Consider the following 17,488-nt stretch of genomic DNA (forward strand, 5'->3'; position numbering starts at 1 on the left):
ATGGTTTAGTGTTTTGTATTCATGGGATGAAGTAGTGGCATCACGGTGAAAGAGTCACGGGATACTGTCTCTCTCACATAATCACCGTTTGTGCTTTATAGTTGTGAGATTTTTCTTGCAATGATATGGTAGACTGGAAGTAAGTAATGTTATGTAGACTGCAGAGTTATCCCCTCTTTTCATCCTTGACAGCCTCTGGAAGAAAGATTTAGAACCGGATGTAAAGAATACCAATAAACAAACCATGCACTAACAACCGGAACAGGAAAACATTATGGAAGGGGTCTGGCATCAACATTGGAAGTTGAGGCCAATGTTTGCAGGGTTACTTCTTTCCCTTAGCAATATTCGAAGTTCTAGGATTTACATTTTTCTCTTGTGCCAAAGTAAGCAAATGAGATTTCATTTAATCTACTTATAATACTACGATAACATTTGAAAAATACACCTAGAGTTCCAACATATCTAGAGAAGTATTTCAAAATTTTACCCGTTGAAGCATATAACAAAACAGACTGGAGTCCTCAACAAAAGATTTCCATAAAATAAAAAACACACAAAGGAGAAGGTTATTATCTAGGTACCACCCTAAATCCAAAACTTTAAAACATTGACAGTATCAGAAGACAATTCAACTTCTCAACTTGTTGCTCAAGTACGGGCGGCTGGGGCAGCTCCAGGTACACCAGTAGCTCCAGGTGCAGCACCAGCTCCTGCTGCGCGAGGGCCACCTTGGGCGGGCTTTTGAGTATCATCCTATAAGAATGAAAATAACTCAGCATCCATCAACAGTGAGAGTAACATTATTTGACATCGAGGAATCCCATTTATGTAAACAATAGCAACAGATCAAACTATAAAGAAACACGCATTAAACCATAGATTCATTTTACAGGCAGTCATCTACTTCAGACGATTTCGTGATAAGTAGTTTAAGTGAACAGTGTGAAGGAAAAGTAAACATCAGCAAGAATGAACTCAACTGTAGAATACTATAAAGTAACTAAATACTCCCCGGATCACTGAATGTTACTTTACTTACAGGCTGCTGCCTACTTCAAACACGTGTGATAAATAACAGCAGTTTATGTTAATTGGCATTAAATGAACATCACGGAGGACTGGTTACAAGGATGCCAGAAATAATGTACCTCTTTGGCAGTTAAACTAAGAAAAAAAAATTGCTTAATTGATTTTTACGATTAAAGGCCAAAAAGGAGGCAAAAAGAGTTCTACAAAAAGAACCAAGTGCAAACAGAACTTAAAAGCAAAAATCAACTAACAAAAAGGAAACCCCAGAATAGGGCACCCAAAAATGAAACCCAAAACCAATATTCAAAACCTAACAGAATTTTACAATATTAACAGACTCTGTAGTATAATTGATTTGGAGATTCCGGGCTTGACAGAAAGGAAGGTTGAGCATTCCCTCTTAGCAACCAGCTGCCCCTCTTAGACAGCTTGTCAGCTGAGAATTTATTTCTCTGTAGCTGTGAAGTAAGTTTCTCACAGAACAAGCTGTCTAAGAGGGGACACTGCACGATCCTAGAAACCGATATGGCATTATACATAAAAAAAAAAAAATCCCCCATGCCTCATAACAATGGCTAACAATTGGTTAAATGAAATCAATATAATGCAACACTAAGAAATTCTTCGATGACGAACACGAACTCATTGTTACCAACACAAAAACATACAGATAAAGAGGTATAAACATCATCAAATTACTCATAATGAGCTACTTTCAAGAGAGGTCAGGGTACATACCCGACGTCTGAAACGTTGAGGTGGGTCACGGTTCCTTCTCTTCTCTCTAGAGCGAACCCTCACAACATGAGAATGAATTGCACATGAGACACAGTAAAGCATCTTGGCGTACAATTTAGGCAAAGTGTATCCTATATACATAAAACACCCAAAATCGAGTTACAAAACTATTAACCACAATCAATCTTAAATAGAAATGCAAAAAGAAAAAAAAAAAGTAATAATTTACCATCATAAACACAAGCTTCTTGAACATCTCTAACTGCAGCTTGTTCAACAATGTTTCTCACCAAAAATCTCTTGATTGCCTTATCCTATTCCACCACCACAACAACAACAAAATCAGAATCTACCTTATATGGTTCCACTTAAATCAGATCTTAAAGATAACAGAAAAAATAAATCAACGAATATTAACCTTAGGGCAACACTTTCCACAGTTGGAACAACGAATGAAATTAACATGACCACGACCATGTTTGTTACGACCACCATTCCTCCGCTTAAACGTCTACACAAACAACCAAAAATCAAATAAAAAACATGTAACAATCAAGATTGAAACATGATTTTGACTTCATTTGGGACTTACCATATTTTGGAGTGGGATTGATCTGTAACCTCTTCTTCTTCTTATTCCTGCAAACCCTAACTTTAGAGATGTCTCCAAAGCTCTTCTTCTGTTGTTCTAGGGTTCTATCTCTACTTGAGTTAGTGATGATTTATATTAGGGGTTTTGTTTCGTGGGTCTATGGGCTCACGCCTTTTCAACGCTTAATTGTTACTCTCATGGTGGCCCAAACCAACCTATAAAATTAGAATGATTTTTTAGGGACCATGGTCTTTTTTTTGGACCATGGTATTATTAGGTCACCTTCCCTGTAATTATAAGGAGTGTCCTAGAACATTGAAATGACTAACCTATTCTTAACCTAATTTAATTTAAAACCAACGCAATAACCACCTCTATATATATATATATATATATAACCATCACCTCCTCTCACCACCACCTCCCACCACCGCCGATTACCACCACCACCGCCAACCACCGATTCCCACCACCACCACCAACCACCGATTACCACCACCACCACCACCAACCGCCGATTACCACCACCTCTCACCACCGCCGATTACCACCACCACCACCTCCAATTATCACCACCAACAACCACTGATTACCACCACCACCTCCGATTACCACCACCACCACTATATATATATATATATATAGCTTAATTTAAAACATTAACAAAGATATTCTCACAAACCCAATACTTGTCATTCGTTTTTGGTTGAATAAATGAGAACTAATCATCAAAATGAGTTGAAAATGGAAGTTGCAGAGAGGTTTAGTGGAGTTTTTTTCAGTAAAAAGTTCGGTTATCACAAATTATTATTTTCTTAACCGAACTCAAAGTTCGGTTGATTCGCAAAAAAGTACTTTTAACCGAACTCCTTGTATTAGAACAATACAAGTCCATAAGTTCGGTTCGTTCGCAAAATTATTAAGTTTTCTTTGTAACCGAACTCTACCTATAAGCCCAATTCGGTTGATTCGCAAAATATGTTGAAGTTTGCGAACCAACCGAACTTCTAACACTAGGTTACTTTTAACCTGAAGTTCGGTTGGGAACTTGGTTGCGTTGAAGTTTGCGAACTAACCGAACACACAAGATGTACTCAAATAAATTGTCAAGTTCAAAGTTCGGTTACCTACCATTTTATCCTAGGTAACCAAACATTGCACTGTACGACCAAAACCTCCATTAACGAGCGAGTTCGGTAACCTGCGTGTTTGGAAAACGTAACCAAACTACACTTTCAGGTGTGTTCGGTTACATGTTCTTGACATATGGTAACCGAACTACACTTTCAGATGTGTTCGGTTACATGTTGTTGACATATGGTTAACCGAACTGGCCCAAATTTACATAAAAATTTTCATTTTTTTTGAAAGTTTGGAGCAATTCAACCAAGATTATCTAAGTTTGAAGCATACCTGGGTACCCAAATACCCTTCCTCTGGTTGTGGTTGGTAAAATCCATCGTTTTTCATGTTTTCCTTCTTCATCTTCTCTAACTTTACTCTCTCAATAATTCTACTTCTTTAAAAAAAAAACTCATCTGATTTTTTAATCTCACTAATTATCTTTAACTTAATCATCTCACTAATCATTACACTAATTATTATTAACACTAGTTAATCATCACCCAAAATTAATCAGGAGGGTAATTTAGGTATTAATATAAATATCTAGATAAGGGGTGACCTAGATTTACTTCTAATGTCTTTACCCAAAATAAAACCATGGTCCCCCAAGAAAAATCATGGTCCCCAAAAAATCGTTCTAAAATTACAGGTGAGAATGGACCGGATTGCACCGGTTTTAGCCTTATCTATATCCAATCCAACTTTAATATCCGCTTCCAATCTAGCATCCAACAAATTTGCATTTAATGGATGCGGGGCAAATTCGATGCGGATGATTTAATGAATTTTATTTTTACTAGTACTATAATTGATGACCACCGTGATTTAATGGATTTTATTTTTACTAGTACTACAATTGATGACCGCCATGATAATATAACAAATCATTATTGCTAAGGGAAAAATGCAATTGTTACACATTTTCTCCATGCTCTCAATTTTTAGTCCTAAAAACTAACAAGATGAATATGTAGTGGGTACATACCATATTAATATTTTATAAAAATTCCATATGCGTAATGTAGGTATCTAACAGATTTTGGATCCCACAAATATAAGCCACATCTAGTTCCTTAATGTTTAGTCGGACATTCACTCGTAAAAAAACGAATATATTACAAATCCTTAGGTCTCGAGGGTGCAGTATGAAGGATTGGTTTTGTATTGTTGTGAATTTTCTAAAAGCGCTTTGAAATGACAAGGGCACCAAGTACACCACGATCTTTCCGATATCAACCTATACAAGACACACCTTATGTAATCTAGTACAGGAAAGCATTGTCAAGGAGATTACTTAAACAAGATGTACACTTGGTTTATAGCGTAAGTTCGAATTCAGATAAGTATTTAGGATCAAACAAAGTGTTTGATTAACGTACAGTGGTATTACTTCAGTTATAACTATAACGACATAATTATAATGTGGAAAGTAAAGTAAAGGCACAGACCAAAACTTTGTTAGCGAGGAAAACTGCAAAGCAAAAGTGTGGATAACAAAAAATAACATCTACCAAGTGCTGACATCTATAAGGTCATAAGAGACGAGTGCTGAGATAGTACCCAGGTCGAGATCTGGTAAACAAGTCTTTAGTACATTCAAAAAGGTCACTACATTCCCACATCCTTGACTTGAAGACAAAGACAAAGCCATGTGCACGACCTGAGTGCCCATATCGAAGAGTAAATCAAGGAAGCATGTGGAAGTCAAGACCAAGAGCTCGAGACTTGAGTAAGGATTACAACAAGCAATGAGAACTACATCCAGGTCGATGAAGTTACTTGGCAAGGAAGCAAATACTTTCTCAGTTTAGAATAAGTTTCTAATTAAAAATTCATGCAAGCATCTGAAAAATCCGCCTTGAAATTACACAAAAGAATATGCATTATTGTCCGGATAGTTATCGAATCGTGCACAATGATAGACCATAGCAGCTAACTAAGCCTATGAACTTACAAGCAATACAATATTCAATAACACTCAGGACTGAACAATAATCCACAAGCCTAAAGTGATTTTGTAAATAAAATTATCTTACAAGTGTCTATGAGAGTCGTAGCAAAAGCAAACATAGTCATACAAGATAGTTCGTGAGCTTCTGCAGTCTGGAACTGGATTAGGTATGCAAACCTCTTGGCAGTTCGCGAAAGTCAGACTCAAAGGGTATGCAAAATATGCAAATCTCTAGCAGTTTGCTAAGTCAAATCGAAGGGGTATGCAAACCGGGTTTACAGACCTTCCCGTATCCCGAACTCAGATGTAAAGGTTATGCAAACCGGATTTTCAAACCTCTAAAATTTTCGGAACTCATACTGACTAGCCAGGTATGCATACCCATGCATACTGGGTATACGTACCTTGCTCCAAGCAGATCTGAAATTCTTTCATTATTAAATTTAAAACGTTTCCAATAACCATGGATAGTATGTGTTGTTTGATTTGGAAATTTTCAAATGATAAACTTGAACAAAATTTTTTTGTCAATAATAAATTGTTCTAACTAAGTTTTTTAAGGGTCTGTGAACATACACTGATCGAATCATAAACCGAGAGTTTAACCAAAACAAGCTTGAAATCGAAGTTTTCTTTGCAATATTAAATCTACTAAAACCATAGACATTATCTTATAAGATACAATGGTAGATACGATGAGTAAATATGATAGAACAGTCTTCACATATCTCTTTGTTGATGAAGTTCTCGTAAATTTCTTTGTTTGTTCTCCGGTCTTCAATCTCCGAGGGTTATTTAGTAATATCTAATACTCAATTACCATGATCTAATCCTAGTTCGAGACGTGACTTTATTAGATTAAAAGTCAAGTTTTTCTAATGTAATTCGTGAATATGAAACAATCCACGAACTTTTTGTAACGGTTCGCGGACTAAACCGCAAAAACGTGACTAGATGCCTTTTTTTATCACATTTTTGATGTTTCCTCTTCTAGGCAAGATGGATATTCTTCCACATACAATTGAGCGTATATGATGTTTTAAACTTCTTCATAAGTTAAATTGTAATTTATTACAAATTTACAATTTATGTTAAATAATTATTTATTTATGCTAGAGTTATAAATTAGGAAAGACTCTCAAAATTAAGAGAGTCTTGAAAAAGGAAAATAGCTCACGAACTTACTTAGGATTCAAGCAACCATTCACTATAAATAAAGGGTTCATGTAAGCTACATAATTCATCCCTTGGAAAATTTGTGTATGCTTCATAAGGTTGTTTTCCACTACTTTTGTTCTTCAAGAACAAGAGTGAGACAATAAGTCTTTGCTTGGTGTTGATGGTGGTTTTTGGTTTAGGGAGAAAATCATAAAAACCAATATTACTGCTCCAGAATTTAAAATAATGTGCTTTGATGTATCTATATTCCGTAAAGAATTTAAGAGATATACTAGAAACCTGGAGAGTGTGTATGCCTCTCTTTTTATATATATACAGCTACATTTGCAAGCTTAACCTGGATGAACACAATAAATATGCGCATATATGTATATAACAATATTCGCTATATTAACAAAGTAATTCAGTAATATATATAATTATTAGAACATTATTGGTGTGTTTTGAAATAATCCAAGGTGTTCTAATATTTTATTATGAAAACTCAAGATCCTAGATGAATTGCTCACTAGTATAGAACCAATTGAGTATTTGTTTAGTGTGATGTTCCACGCTGAATTCTTAATACTGACACGACATTCATGTTCATTCTCAGCCGAGTAGCATGAATTTCCCGAAGTGTCTAAATTAAGATATGCACAAAAGGTGCATGATCAAAAGCACTGGTTATGTCAACAAGACCAGGCATCTATCATGTTACTTGCAAGAGTAGCAATGCTAACACACAAAATCCAATTAAGTTGCTCAATTTTGTTTCGGTACACAATATCAATTATTTGACCTAATTTTGTGTCAACTCATAATTTATCGTTGTTTGGTCATGTTTACCAGAATGGGTTCTACGCATGTCGATTGTTTTCAAATCGTTTTCGCTGTCCATATCAGTAATACAGACTTCACTTATTCCATTTATATCTATGTTTATTTCAAATTGCTTAGACTGAAAACATAATGTAGAAGTATACTTATGCATCTCTAGTATTAACGACTTGATCATTCTATTTGACCAAAGTGGCAAGGAAGTATATACTAGTTGTCATATAAAACTTTGGTATATTGGATTACGAAGTATAACATTTATTATTTGAGCTTTGTAAACTCGATATGACACTATGTTTTAATTCATTGCCAGTTAGTGTGTTGAACTTTTGAGTTGATTATATATCTATAAAACTATGTTTAACTACATGAATTCAAGGAAGCAGACTTGCGGAACTTGTTTCGTAGTTGAATGGAATCAATGAATCTTTTATAAGAACGATCTTTTAAACGAGGATCTTTATTGGGGCCCATCCCAAGGATTTATAGTAGGATCGATCCATTAATCAAGGATCTCCACTAGGATCGGTCCTGAGATATCTAGCAGGACCGATCCCCTCACAAGGATCTCTAGCTGGACCGACCCTTAATATTAATCAAATATGATCTTTTATGATTTTTGCTATTAAATTAGTGTTGGATAACTTTCGAAAAAATGGTTTGGTTAATATGGAAAGTACACGAGATGTCGACATGGTATTTGAACATGTGATAAACTCTTATTACTTAATATTCAGGAATTTTCCTTGATATTCAAGGTGATATCCCAAACCGAATTATTCTAAATATCTTTGTGATATTCGGGATTTATGTGGTATTCATATCCCAGTGGATAAGCACACCTCTAGTTGATATATTATTAAAGTATATTATTTACGCTATTTAATATATATTGTCATCTAAGAGAGATTTTGGTACATTAGTTGGATCATAGTTTGAATGTTTTAAAAACCGAAAATAAGCATTTATTGCATATCTTTTGTATTTTCGGGTTTGGTAGTTCCTTGTTGTCTAAACTATCTTGGTCATTATAAATAGTGAAGTTTGTTACTATTTCAAACTCATCTCAGAACATAAAAAACTTCATGTTGTGTGAGGAAGCCCACTAGTAGTATTCTCGTAATATTCACTAGAGATAAGAGTATCCTAATTATGTGAATATCTAGTTTGTTTATTATATGATCCTTGTTTTCTAATATAAGGTTCTTTGAACTAGTTCAAGGATCAACTATTTCAGATCCGCTTTATTGCATCTAGATCTGAAGATAGGACTTGTGATCATCCATTGTTAACATACTCTGTTCAGTGCGTGATCCATCATAAGAGAAATCAAGTTGTTTGTGCATGGTACTTTGAAGACTGAAGATTTGAATACCATAAGATTTCTTTTCAGTATTCTGATCTTTGTGATAACTTCATGTACACTTTATTAACTGGGATACGAAAAGTTCATTTATCTTGTATACCTTTTATAGCTTGTTGTATAAATCGACAATCCATCTTTTGGTAATTCTATTTGAGATCTGCTTTGATAGTTTTGTGAACTAAGATCGATTATTTTGGTAATACTGGTCTTACTTTATCTAACAGATACAAAGGACTTTATATTGATTATACGAAAGAGCCTTTATAACTCAACTACATCTCTTATTAATTTCTTGAGATTGACAGAGTGGTTACTACACAGATTATTACTTTAAATAAGTTGACCGATAGAAGGTGAAACAACTTAAGATAGTGAACTATATCTTAGAATTCACGTGCGTAGACCAGATTGACAGTAGGCGCATGGATACTAAAGAAGCTTAGTAACTTGGAGTTAGTTTACTCGGTCTCAACTTTACGAAGTTGTAGGTAGTCTTTGTTTAGTGACTTAATTCTGAGAATATTTAAAACTGGACTAGGTCCCGGTTTTTGTTTTTTGAAATCTCGTGTGTTGTATGATTTACTTTACTTCGCATTATATTGATTTGTATTTATAATTAAAGTAAATACACTGTACGTTAATCTAATACTTGATTTTATCCCATACTCTGGTTCGAATTTCGAACTTACTCTTTTTACCAAGTGTACCCTTACTGTTGTAATCTCCTTGACAGTGCTTGCCTGCATTAAATTACACAAGTTGTGTCATGCATAGATTGATATCGAAAATATTATAGTGTACTTGGTACCCTAATCATTTCAAGTTGTGAGTTCGACCGAGCGATGATCTACTATATAGTATTTAATTAATACATCAATTTTGTTGATATTTAATCTCTCATATATGTTGATCATGATTTTACAAATTTTAGATGATTTATATAAAAAAATAGATTTATGATTTTCCGTCTAAAATATTTAACTGTGAAATTAAATAGGCTTGATAGTTGATATAATGCCAGCTTGACATTCGTAAATGGTTTTCGAGGACCATAAGCATGCACCTTGTTAAATAGACTTGACTATTGGTGATGCAAATTTCTAAGGAAACCACAAGTAGAAAATAGCAAAGGTTAAATAGACAATGATAATGAGTTTGTTTACTTAAAGTAACTTGTTTCACAGTTTATAATGCTTTCTCTAAATTAAATCTATATGCAGTTGGAGTAGGTTATTTAATTGAAAAAAATTCAAGTTCAAGTGCTTGCCACACTTGATGATATTGTGAGACTCAACAAAACAATCAAGATTATGAGTGTTTTGCATATGATAGTTGATATTTTGAGAATAACAAGGATAGTCATCCATGGTAATTCATAAATCAGCTTTTTCCCTTCATATACATTTTTTAAAATACTTCCAACTTTGTTAGATATATTTAATTCTTATTTTTTTTCAAAAAAAAAAGAAAAACTAATTACTGATTGATGTATATATCTCACCACTGTTATAGCATTGCTCAGTTGAACCCACCAAGTGTTGGTATGTCAAGTTTGGTTGTCATATTTTAGTTCCACAGAATCCACACCTCGAAGCTTTTTGATTTGATTACTAGAGTCAACTTCGTTAGGTTAGACTAGGAACATATAAATATTGAGACTCGCTCTTGTTAATCATAAAGAACCTGAAGACGTATCGGCATAACCGAACACATCATTCTTCAGTTTAAGGTTAGTAACACAAACTTGACTTGTTCTATTTCTATCAACGTTCTTTCAAGTCAATATTTATTGGAAATATAACATACAAAGTATAGTTTTTTTACTTGTCTCTAATATCCATGATTAAGTCATTATACTATGATCTAAGTGCCAAGAAAAGATATACTAGTTGTTTTATACAACATTTGGATATAGAGTTACGAAGTATTCTTTATCTATGGAGTTCGTAGAATCGATACAATACTAATTGGTATTTCTTTATTATTTAGTGCGTTGAACTTCCGGTTGAATCCATACCTTGGAATTATGTTTATTTACATAGTTTTAGGGAGTAGACTGGCAAACCTTGTTTCATAGTTGGATAGTTGATCCAAAGGATCTTCACTAGGACCTATCCCTTTAAAGGATCTTTACTAGGACCGATCCCTAAAGAACCTCTATTAGGACGGATCCCAAGAAGAATGATATCTAGTAGAACCAATCCTCTGTCATATCCCAATGGGAGGTATCCATTGTGGTTAAGGGCATCCAGGGTGTTGTTAGTAGTAGTAGTGTATTTGTCCTAGCTATATAGGGACTGGTTGTATGCCTGATGGCTTTATCGAATAATGAATGAACTAATCTAATCTTATCTCTCAATATCTCTCTGTTTATGTCTTCTTCCTCCGCTAATTCGTCTTTTTCTCCTTCTAACCTTCTAATTCCTTCTATCCTTCTTCAGTAATCTCTAACCATATCAATCTGGTCTGCATCTGTATATCCAATTATAGTGATGTTCAGTACAAGTGGTATCAGAGCAGTCGATTTTACGGCTGCAAGGGTTACCATGAATGAATTTTCAAAAATGGAAGAATTAAAAACTAGGGAAAATTCTTCATTACAAGCTAAATATGAAGCCGGAGATGCAGTATACGATGAATTAATTGAATTGAGATTGAAATCTATAGGTTTTCTCTTGGATACAAACTCACCGGAGATTCAAATCTTCTGAAAACGAGGATTCTCATTGCGATAGATGAAGAAAAATTGAAATCAGTTCTAGTCGAAGTTGAGAATCTGGAAGCTACGAAGATGGACGGGATTGTCATGAAAGATGTGATCAATGATTCTAGTCCAAACTCTTCAATTCCATCGGAAGAAGAAGGAGATGAATCTGATTGTATTGAAACTGTAGGAGAATACGATACAAGCACTGATGTGGACAGATTAATTTCTCCTCGAGGTTCAGAAAAATTCCAGTCTAGTCAGGCTAATCTTGTTGGTTCTTATTATATTGAAGACAAGATGGATTCAACAATTTTGGACTGCAAGGGTGTTGAAGACAGGTTACGAGTAGTTCTTGTTAATTCATCTTCAACAACAGAGATGTCTCGAAGTTCTTCAACTTTTGTAGCTAATGATGAAGGTAGATTTCGATATAAACTCAAATTTGATTTCTCTAATGTTGATGGAACTATAGATTCAATTCAGGATTATGAGAAAAAGTCAATGTTTCTGGATTATCAAGAGGGTAAACCCTTCGTTTTTAAACATGATTCTCTGGATGCTGTTTTGAATTCTCAAGTAAGAAAGGTTACAAATACTGATCTAAAGAATTTCAACTGGTTAACTCAGAATTTCGGTACTGAATCTCAGCAGTTTGAAGATGATAACCTTAATCAATTTACTTCTTACATTTCCCAATTTCTCAAGGTATTTTCCAGACTACAGATATCGCAAATTACCTCTGTATGTGTTGTTTTGCCTAGTCCTGTTTCTGGTCGTATGTTATTTGATCGTGGAAAGGTCCTTGAAGCTATTATAAGGTATTCTTATTATGTTCAAAGTAAATTTGAGTTCAATGGAAAATCTGTTTATGAGCTTGTTCTTCAACAGGGGTACAAATTATATTCAATGTTTACTAATTCAACTGAGTGTGTGTTTATCAAAGAAGGAAACTGTCGTTATGGTAGGGAACTAATTGTGAAAATACCACAGAGAGATGATATCACCAATTATGTTTGTAGTCGAATGTTGTTTGATAGAGGGAAAATGGCTGATTTGAGTTGGGATAATCCTCATTATACAGAGAGTAAGTTTAGGTATAGCTTGGTATTATTGTCTTCTTATTCAGGTGTGATTGTATCTGTTGAAAAAGGTGACAATGGATTTTGTTGGCATTTGTTCTTGAAATTTTCAAAAGTGGACAGTATCACCAGTTACTTTGGGTACCTATTAAAATTTTGGTTTGCGAATTATATTGTGATCTTAAGTGTTGAAGAAGCTGACAGTGGTGATGATAGGAGGCTACTTGAAAAAACGCAACAACACTCTATATTGTTTCATAATTCTGGGTATCGATCAGGATCTTTTTCAATACATTCACTTATTCTCGTGTTTCTTGATGATTCTGAAGTTACTAAATATAGCGAGATGATTGGTTCAATTTATTTGGATGATTACCATGGGAAATTTGTTTATGGACCAGTTCTGAAACATGGGTACTATTTAGATTTGCTGAGGGAACCGATTATTTTGATAACTTTCTTGGTGTTCATCTTTGATAAAGCTGATACTATTAGTAACAACACTAATTTATTGGTTCAATTGGCCACTGGAGATAGATTTTCGGCTCGAATAATGGATACCGATAAGGCTTCACAGTTGGGTGATCACATGACTGAGACATGGAAAGAAGCAAATTTACTTTCGCAGCTGAGGTGCAGGTTGTCATATGGGATTGCAGTCCTACATATGAGTTCAATGGTTATGCTCCAGATTCCATGAGAGACTTTTAAATTCAAGTTCCCTTCATTCGAGATTCTGACTATCATTTTTCATGGGATCTTAGAATTGCGACATTGGGTTTCATTTTATCACATGTTTTTGTTGGGAAGGAATCATGGAGTTTGGCTTAGAAGATTATTTAGAGCTCATTATACATCAGGTACAACTTTATTTATGCTCAGTCCCTTGCTTGCTCTTGGTTCTACCAAGTTGGAGTTCCTGGCAAAGATAAGTGGAATAGAGGTCTTGCTTGCGACATGTCATATTCCAACTGTATTGCTGTGGGTAGGGTACTTGAGGTGGAAATTCCGATTAATCGTCTTAACAGATTTACGGAGTATGGAAAATATTTGTTGGATTGATTTGAGTTTTATCTCAGTTGTGTTGCTTGATACAACAGGGTACTACGGAATAAATCTGTTCGGCAAAACTGAAATCAATAAACAAGGTTGTAACTTTGGTACTGCAGTTGGAGTTTCTCATGTATGGGTTTCGAATATCTCAGCCTTTTGGGGTTTGTGTTGCCCTTCAAGAAAGGGAAGTAGTAGTTGGAATGACCTTGTCCAGGCGGTGGAAATTAAACAAGTGTTTATAAGAGTTAATGAGGATGGTAAATGGAATGAGCATGATAATATGTTAAAGACTCGGTGGGAGGTCATCAGGTTGATTTCAAGTCAATATATTGTTGAGGATAAGAGCTGTAATACTTCAGCTGCACGTTCCATCGAAAATCTTCAGCATGTTCCTTCTTATTGTCATCCAGCTTTAGTATGCACAGCTCACGATGTAAAAGTGATGAAGGACCATAACTTCTTGAGTATCAAACTTCAGCAGTTGAAATTTTTTCCTATTGAGCAGGGTAGGGAGTTAGAGTTACCCGTCAGAAATGCAGTAGTTAATCTCTCGACAGTGGGTATACGTTTTCGACAACAACTCCTCCACATGCCGGGTTATTACAATAAATACAGTATGCTCAAGGGTGCTTATATAGTTGGTTGCAGCATCTTGTGCTCGAAGACCTCATATGTTCAAGGGTGCTTATGCAATCAATTGCGTTCCCCTTTTTGTGTTAATTGATAATATTTTTTGAATGATGTTGTAGTAATGAGGTTCAAACTCTTGGAATTGTGAAGATTAAATTTAAAGATTTAATAAAATTATATACAAAAATATTAACAAAGTGGGCGAGAGGTATTAGAAAACAACCAAGACACTGATTCCACTATTACACATGAATTAATGATGGTAAACAATCCAAAACTCTAATTATCTTTTAAGTCCTTTATATCTTAACTCACAAATAATCTGGAAAATTCTCAAAAATTAATTGTATCCCTAAGCATAGATTATCTAAACAAAGCATAACCTATCTAACTGAATCACAACTAATGAAGAAATTTTTTGCAAACAATTAAAAACTCTGCAAAAGCAGTGATTGAGTGAATTATAAATTATAAATTAGAGGAAATAAATGATTACCAATTATTCATGCGTAAATAGCTTCCTCACTGCCTTGGTTGTGGGAGAAATTAGCCTCTCATCATGTTGGAAACACACTCAAAAGTTGATTTCATTTATGCTCAAAGATGGGTTTACAAATGATGAAAAGGGAGAAATAATTCAAAACCGGGTTTGTAACAATTCTATTTGTTACAAACCAGAGAACTACGACCCTCGACAAATAAGATTGTCCTGCGACAATAACAAATAAGACTGTCACTGTAACAAATAAGACTGCCGGACGACAGTCGCTGAAACTGTAGCAAAATAAGACTGCTCAGTGTGGGTCTTATGTTCTTCGTGTTCTTGATGCAGCAGCAGCAACAGCAGAAACCGAGTTTGGGAAAACTCGAATTTCTTCTTCTCTGGCTCTCCTCATCCCCCTAGACTCTCGACACCCTCTCTAGGACTCCCAGGGAATCTATTTAAAGAAAAAACACGTGTTGAATCTCCTCCATTAATCCCAAATAATCTTCTTTTACTCGGGATATTTTCTTTCTTTTTTTATCAATGATTTTGTTTTTTACGCATCTGCAGCTGGATTAAATTCCTTATAGATCTTTTTCACGTTCCAAAGTGTTGATTAAGGATTCCAAACACGTGCATCACACGTTTAGATTCACCACAACTCGTGTAAGCTCATGTTTTTCCTCCAACTCCCTGTTTGGATTAAACCAAGTTATCCGGACAAATTTGATCGAAACAAACACCCATACTAGCTTTGTTAGGACATATCACAACTACCCATGCAGTTTCAGCGATTGAATCACATAAAAACTCCTCCAAAATCCGATCGAAAAATCTTCCTGTGAAAAGAAATATTTTCCCGCCAAAATATTTTTTTGAATTTGTGAAGAAGGTCACCCCTTATCCAGTGGTCGCCCCTTATCCGTTGCTGGAGTCCGAATAACACATGTCCTTTGGGGTGCCTTAAGTATTTTTCTGGGGTGTGTCCAGCATTTTTTTCTGGGTTCCTCCGGCGCATTTCTGGGGTGTTTTTAGTCTCTATCCTGGGGTGTAAAACACCACTTTTCGAGCCAATTTCGCCGCAAGAGCTTATTTTTCCAAAAACATCTACATAAACATAAAATAACACAATAAGTATTTAATCGACTCTAACAATACAGAACATTGAGGACAAATTAGACACAAAAATGTGTCTATCAAATACCCCCAAACTTATTATTTGTTAGTCCTCGAGCAAAACTAATAAAAAAATAAAATCGAGTTAATCTCGGGAGGGTTTACCAGAGGTGTACCCACAAAACCATTACTCCTAATTGGTCACAAGTATCCAAAGAGCTACGAGGACATACATTCTCAACCTATCTCCAAGTAACTAGAATGCCAGAGAAATTAAAGGTGTCAGCTCTAAAGTTGACTGAAGAAAAGGGGAGACACATCCGCAACATTGCTAGATAAAGAGATATCCTCTACACAGCTAGATAAACATTGTAAGATGCGTCCGCTGCTTTACAGCTGGATAAGATTAGGAGAGAGATAAAGATGAGAGGGACATCTGCTACACAGCTGGACTAATTACGTGTGATGAGTTAAACCAGTGCTAGAAAGATCTTGTGCCAGATTGAAAGCGGACTAACAAAGCAACCAAATGTATCTTTCTTCGACTCTCTCATAGTGCTCAGTAGAAACAACGTCTTCTACGGTCTTCAACTGTTGATGATAAACTATCGAACCTCATAGAACCTTGACAATTAACTCTTCTCTTCGATTTCTTCCCTGACTTATAAATTTCTACTTCCCTTTGGACTTATTGAACAAAACGTAACGATGATTTTTTTCATTTTTCATTTTTTTCATTTTTTTTTTGGAAACAAAAATTACAAGACAACAATTTACATGGCCATGAGAGAAGGACTTTCAAAACTTGGATCTTCGCAACTTGTGATGTCTTGGTATCATGGATTCTAACAACTTATACCTTTTGCTCTTATAACTTCAACTTTGATTTTTGAATTATTCTTTTCTATTGTTGCTTCTAAACCTAAAACGTCTTCAACTTTATTCATAGATTTTGATGTCGCTCCGCTTGTTGATGATGATAAGTTTCTACTGAGAGAGATTCGCAATCCAGTAACTAAGACTACATTTTGAGGTTGCTTTGTCTTTCTGGCATTTCCTGACCTACTTGCCTTTCCATCATGTATGGTTAGGTCCATCACGGTTACCCTCTAAAAGGAACACGTTCTCTCCTGAATTTCAAGGATCTCAATGTCTTTTTCTCTAATGTCTCAAAAGGTTGTTATCCCTAGCATTCCAATTTCTATCTTTTCGGTGAGAAAAAGTATGTAAACTTAGCTAACCGGATACCATGTGACGCTAGAAGTTTCAAAAGTGCAACTAAAAAGTTCTTCCCCACCCCCAAACTTAAATCTAGCATTGTCCTCGATGTTCTAAAGATAAAATTAAAAGCATGAACAAGGAGAAATTGTTACCACTTGAAGAAAAAGAGTTAAGGAAAGATATTACCATATTGCATGAGCATGGGTTACCTCCCAAAAAGTGCTAAGTTTAAAGTCTTCAGCCAGACTTAGGAAAGGATTAGTCAACTCGAACCGTATAACAGTAGCCGGAATAACTATGGGTCTTCAAAACCAAATAGAGCTGACCAAAGGAAACTGCAGTAAACCAAGAAAATGAACAAGACTAGCATGCCCTTACCTAGTTTCCTGATTAAGA

General features: G+C 35.1%; 1 protein-coding gene across 1 annotated transcript; it reads right to left on the reverse strand.

Moving 5' to 3' along the window:
* Nucleotides 1-387: 387 nt before the first annotated feature.
* Nucleotides 388-2,501, reverse strand: LOC113281210 (40S ribosomal protein S26-3-like). The gene is made up of 5 exons (XM_026529889.1): nucleotides 2,363-2,501; nucleotides 2,189-2,281; nucleotides 2,000-2,084; nucleotides 1,771-1,901; nucleotides 388-756 (listed from the first exon to the last, which is right to left on the reverse strand). Exons 1-5 carry the CDS (start codon nucleotides 2,363-2,365, stop codon nucleotides 652-654), a joined length of 417 nt encoding a protein of 138 aa, XP_026385674.1. The 5' UTR covers nucleotides 2,366-2,501; the 3' UTR covers nucleotides 388-651.
* Between the last annotated feature and the right edge of the window lie 14,987 nt (nucleotides 2,502-17,488).

Source organism: Papaver somniferum, chromosome 5, assembly GCF_003573695.1.
Source record: "Papaver somniferum cultivar HN1 chromosome 5, ASM357369v1, whole genome shotgun sequence".
In the NCBI taxonomy this organism is placed as follows: Eukaryota; Viridiplantae; Streptophyta; class Magnoliopsida; order Ranunculales; family Papaveraceae; genus Papaver; species Papaver somniferum.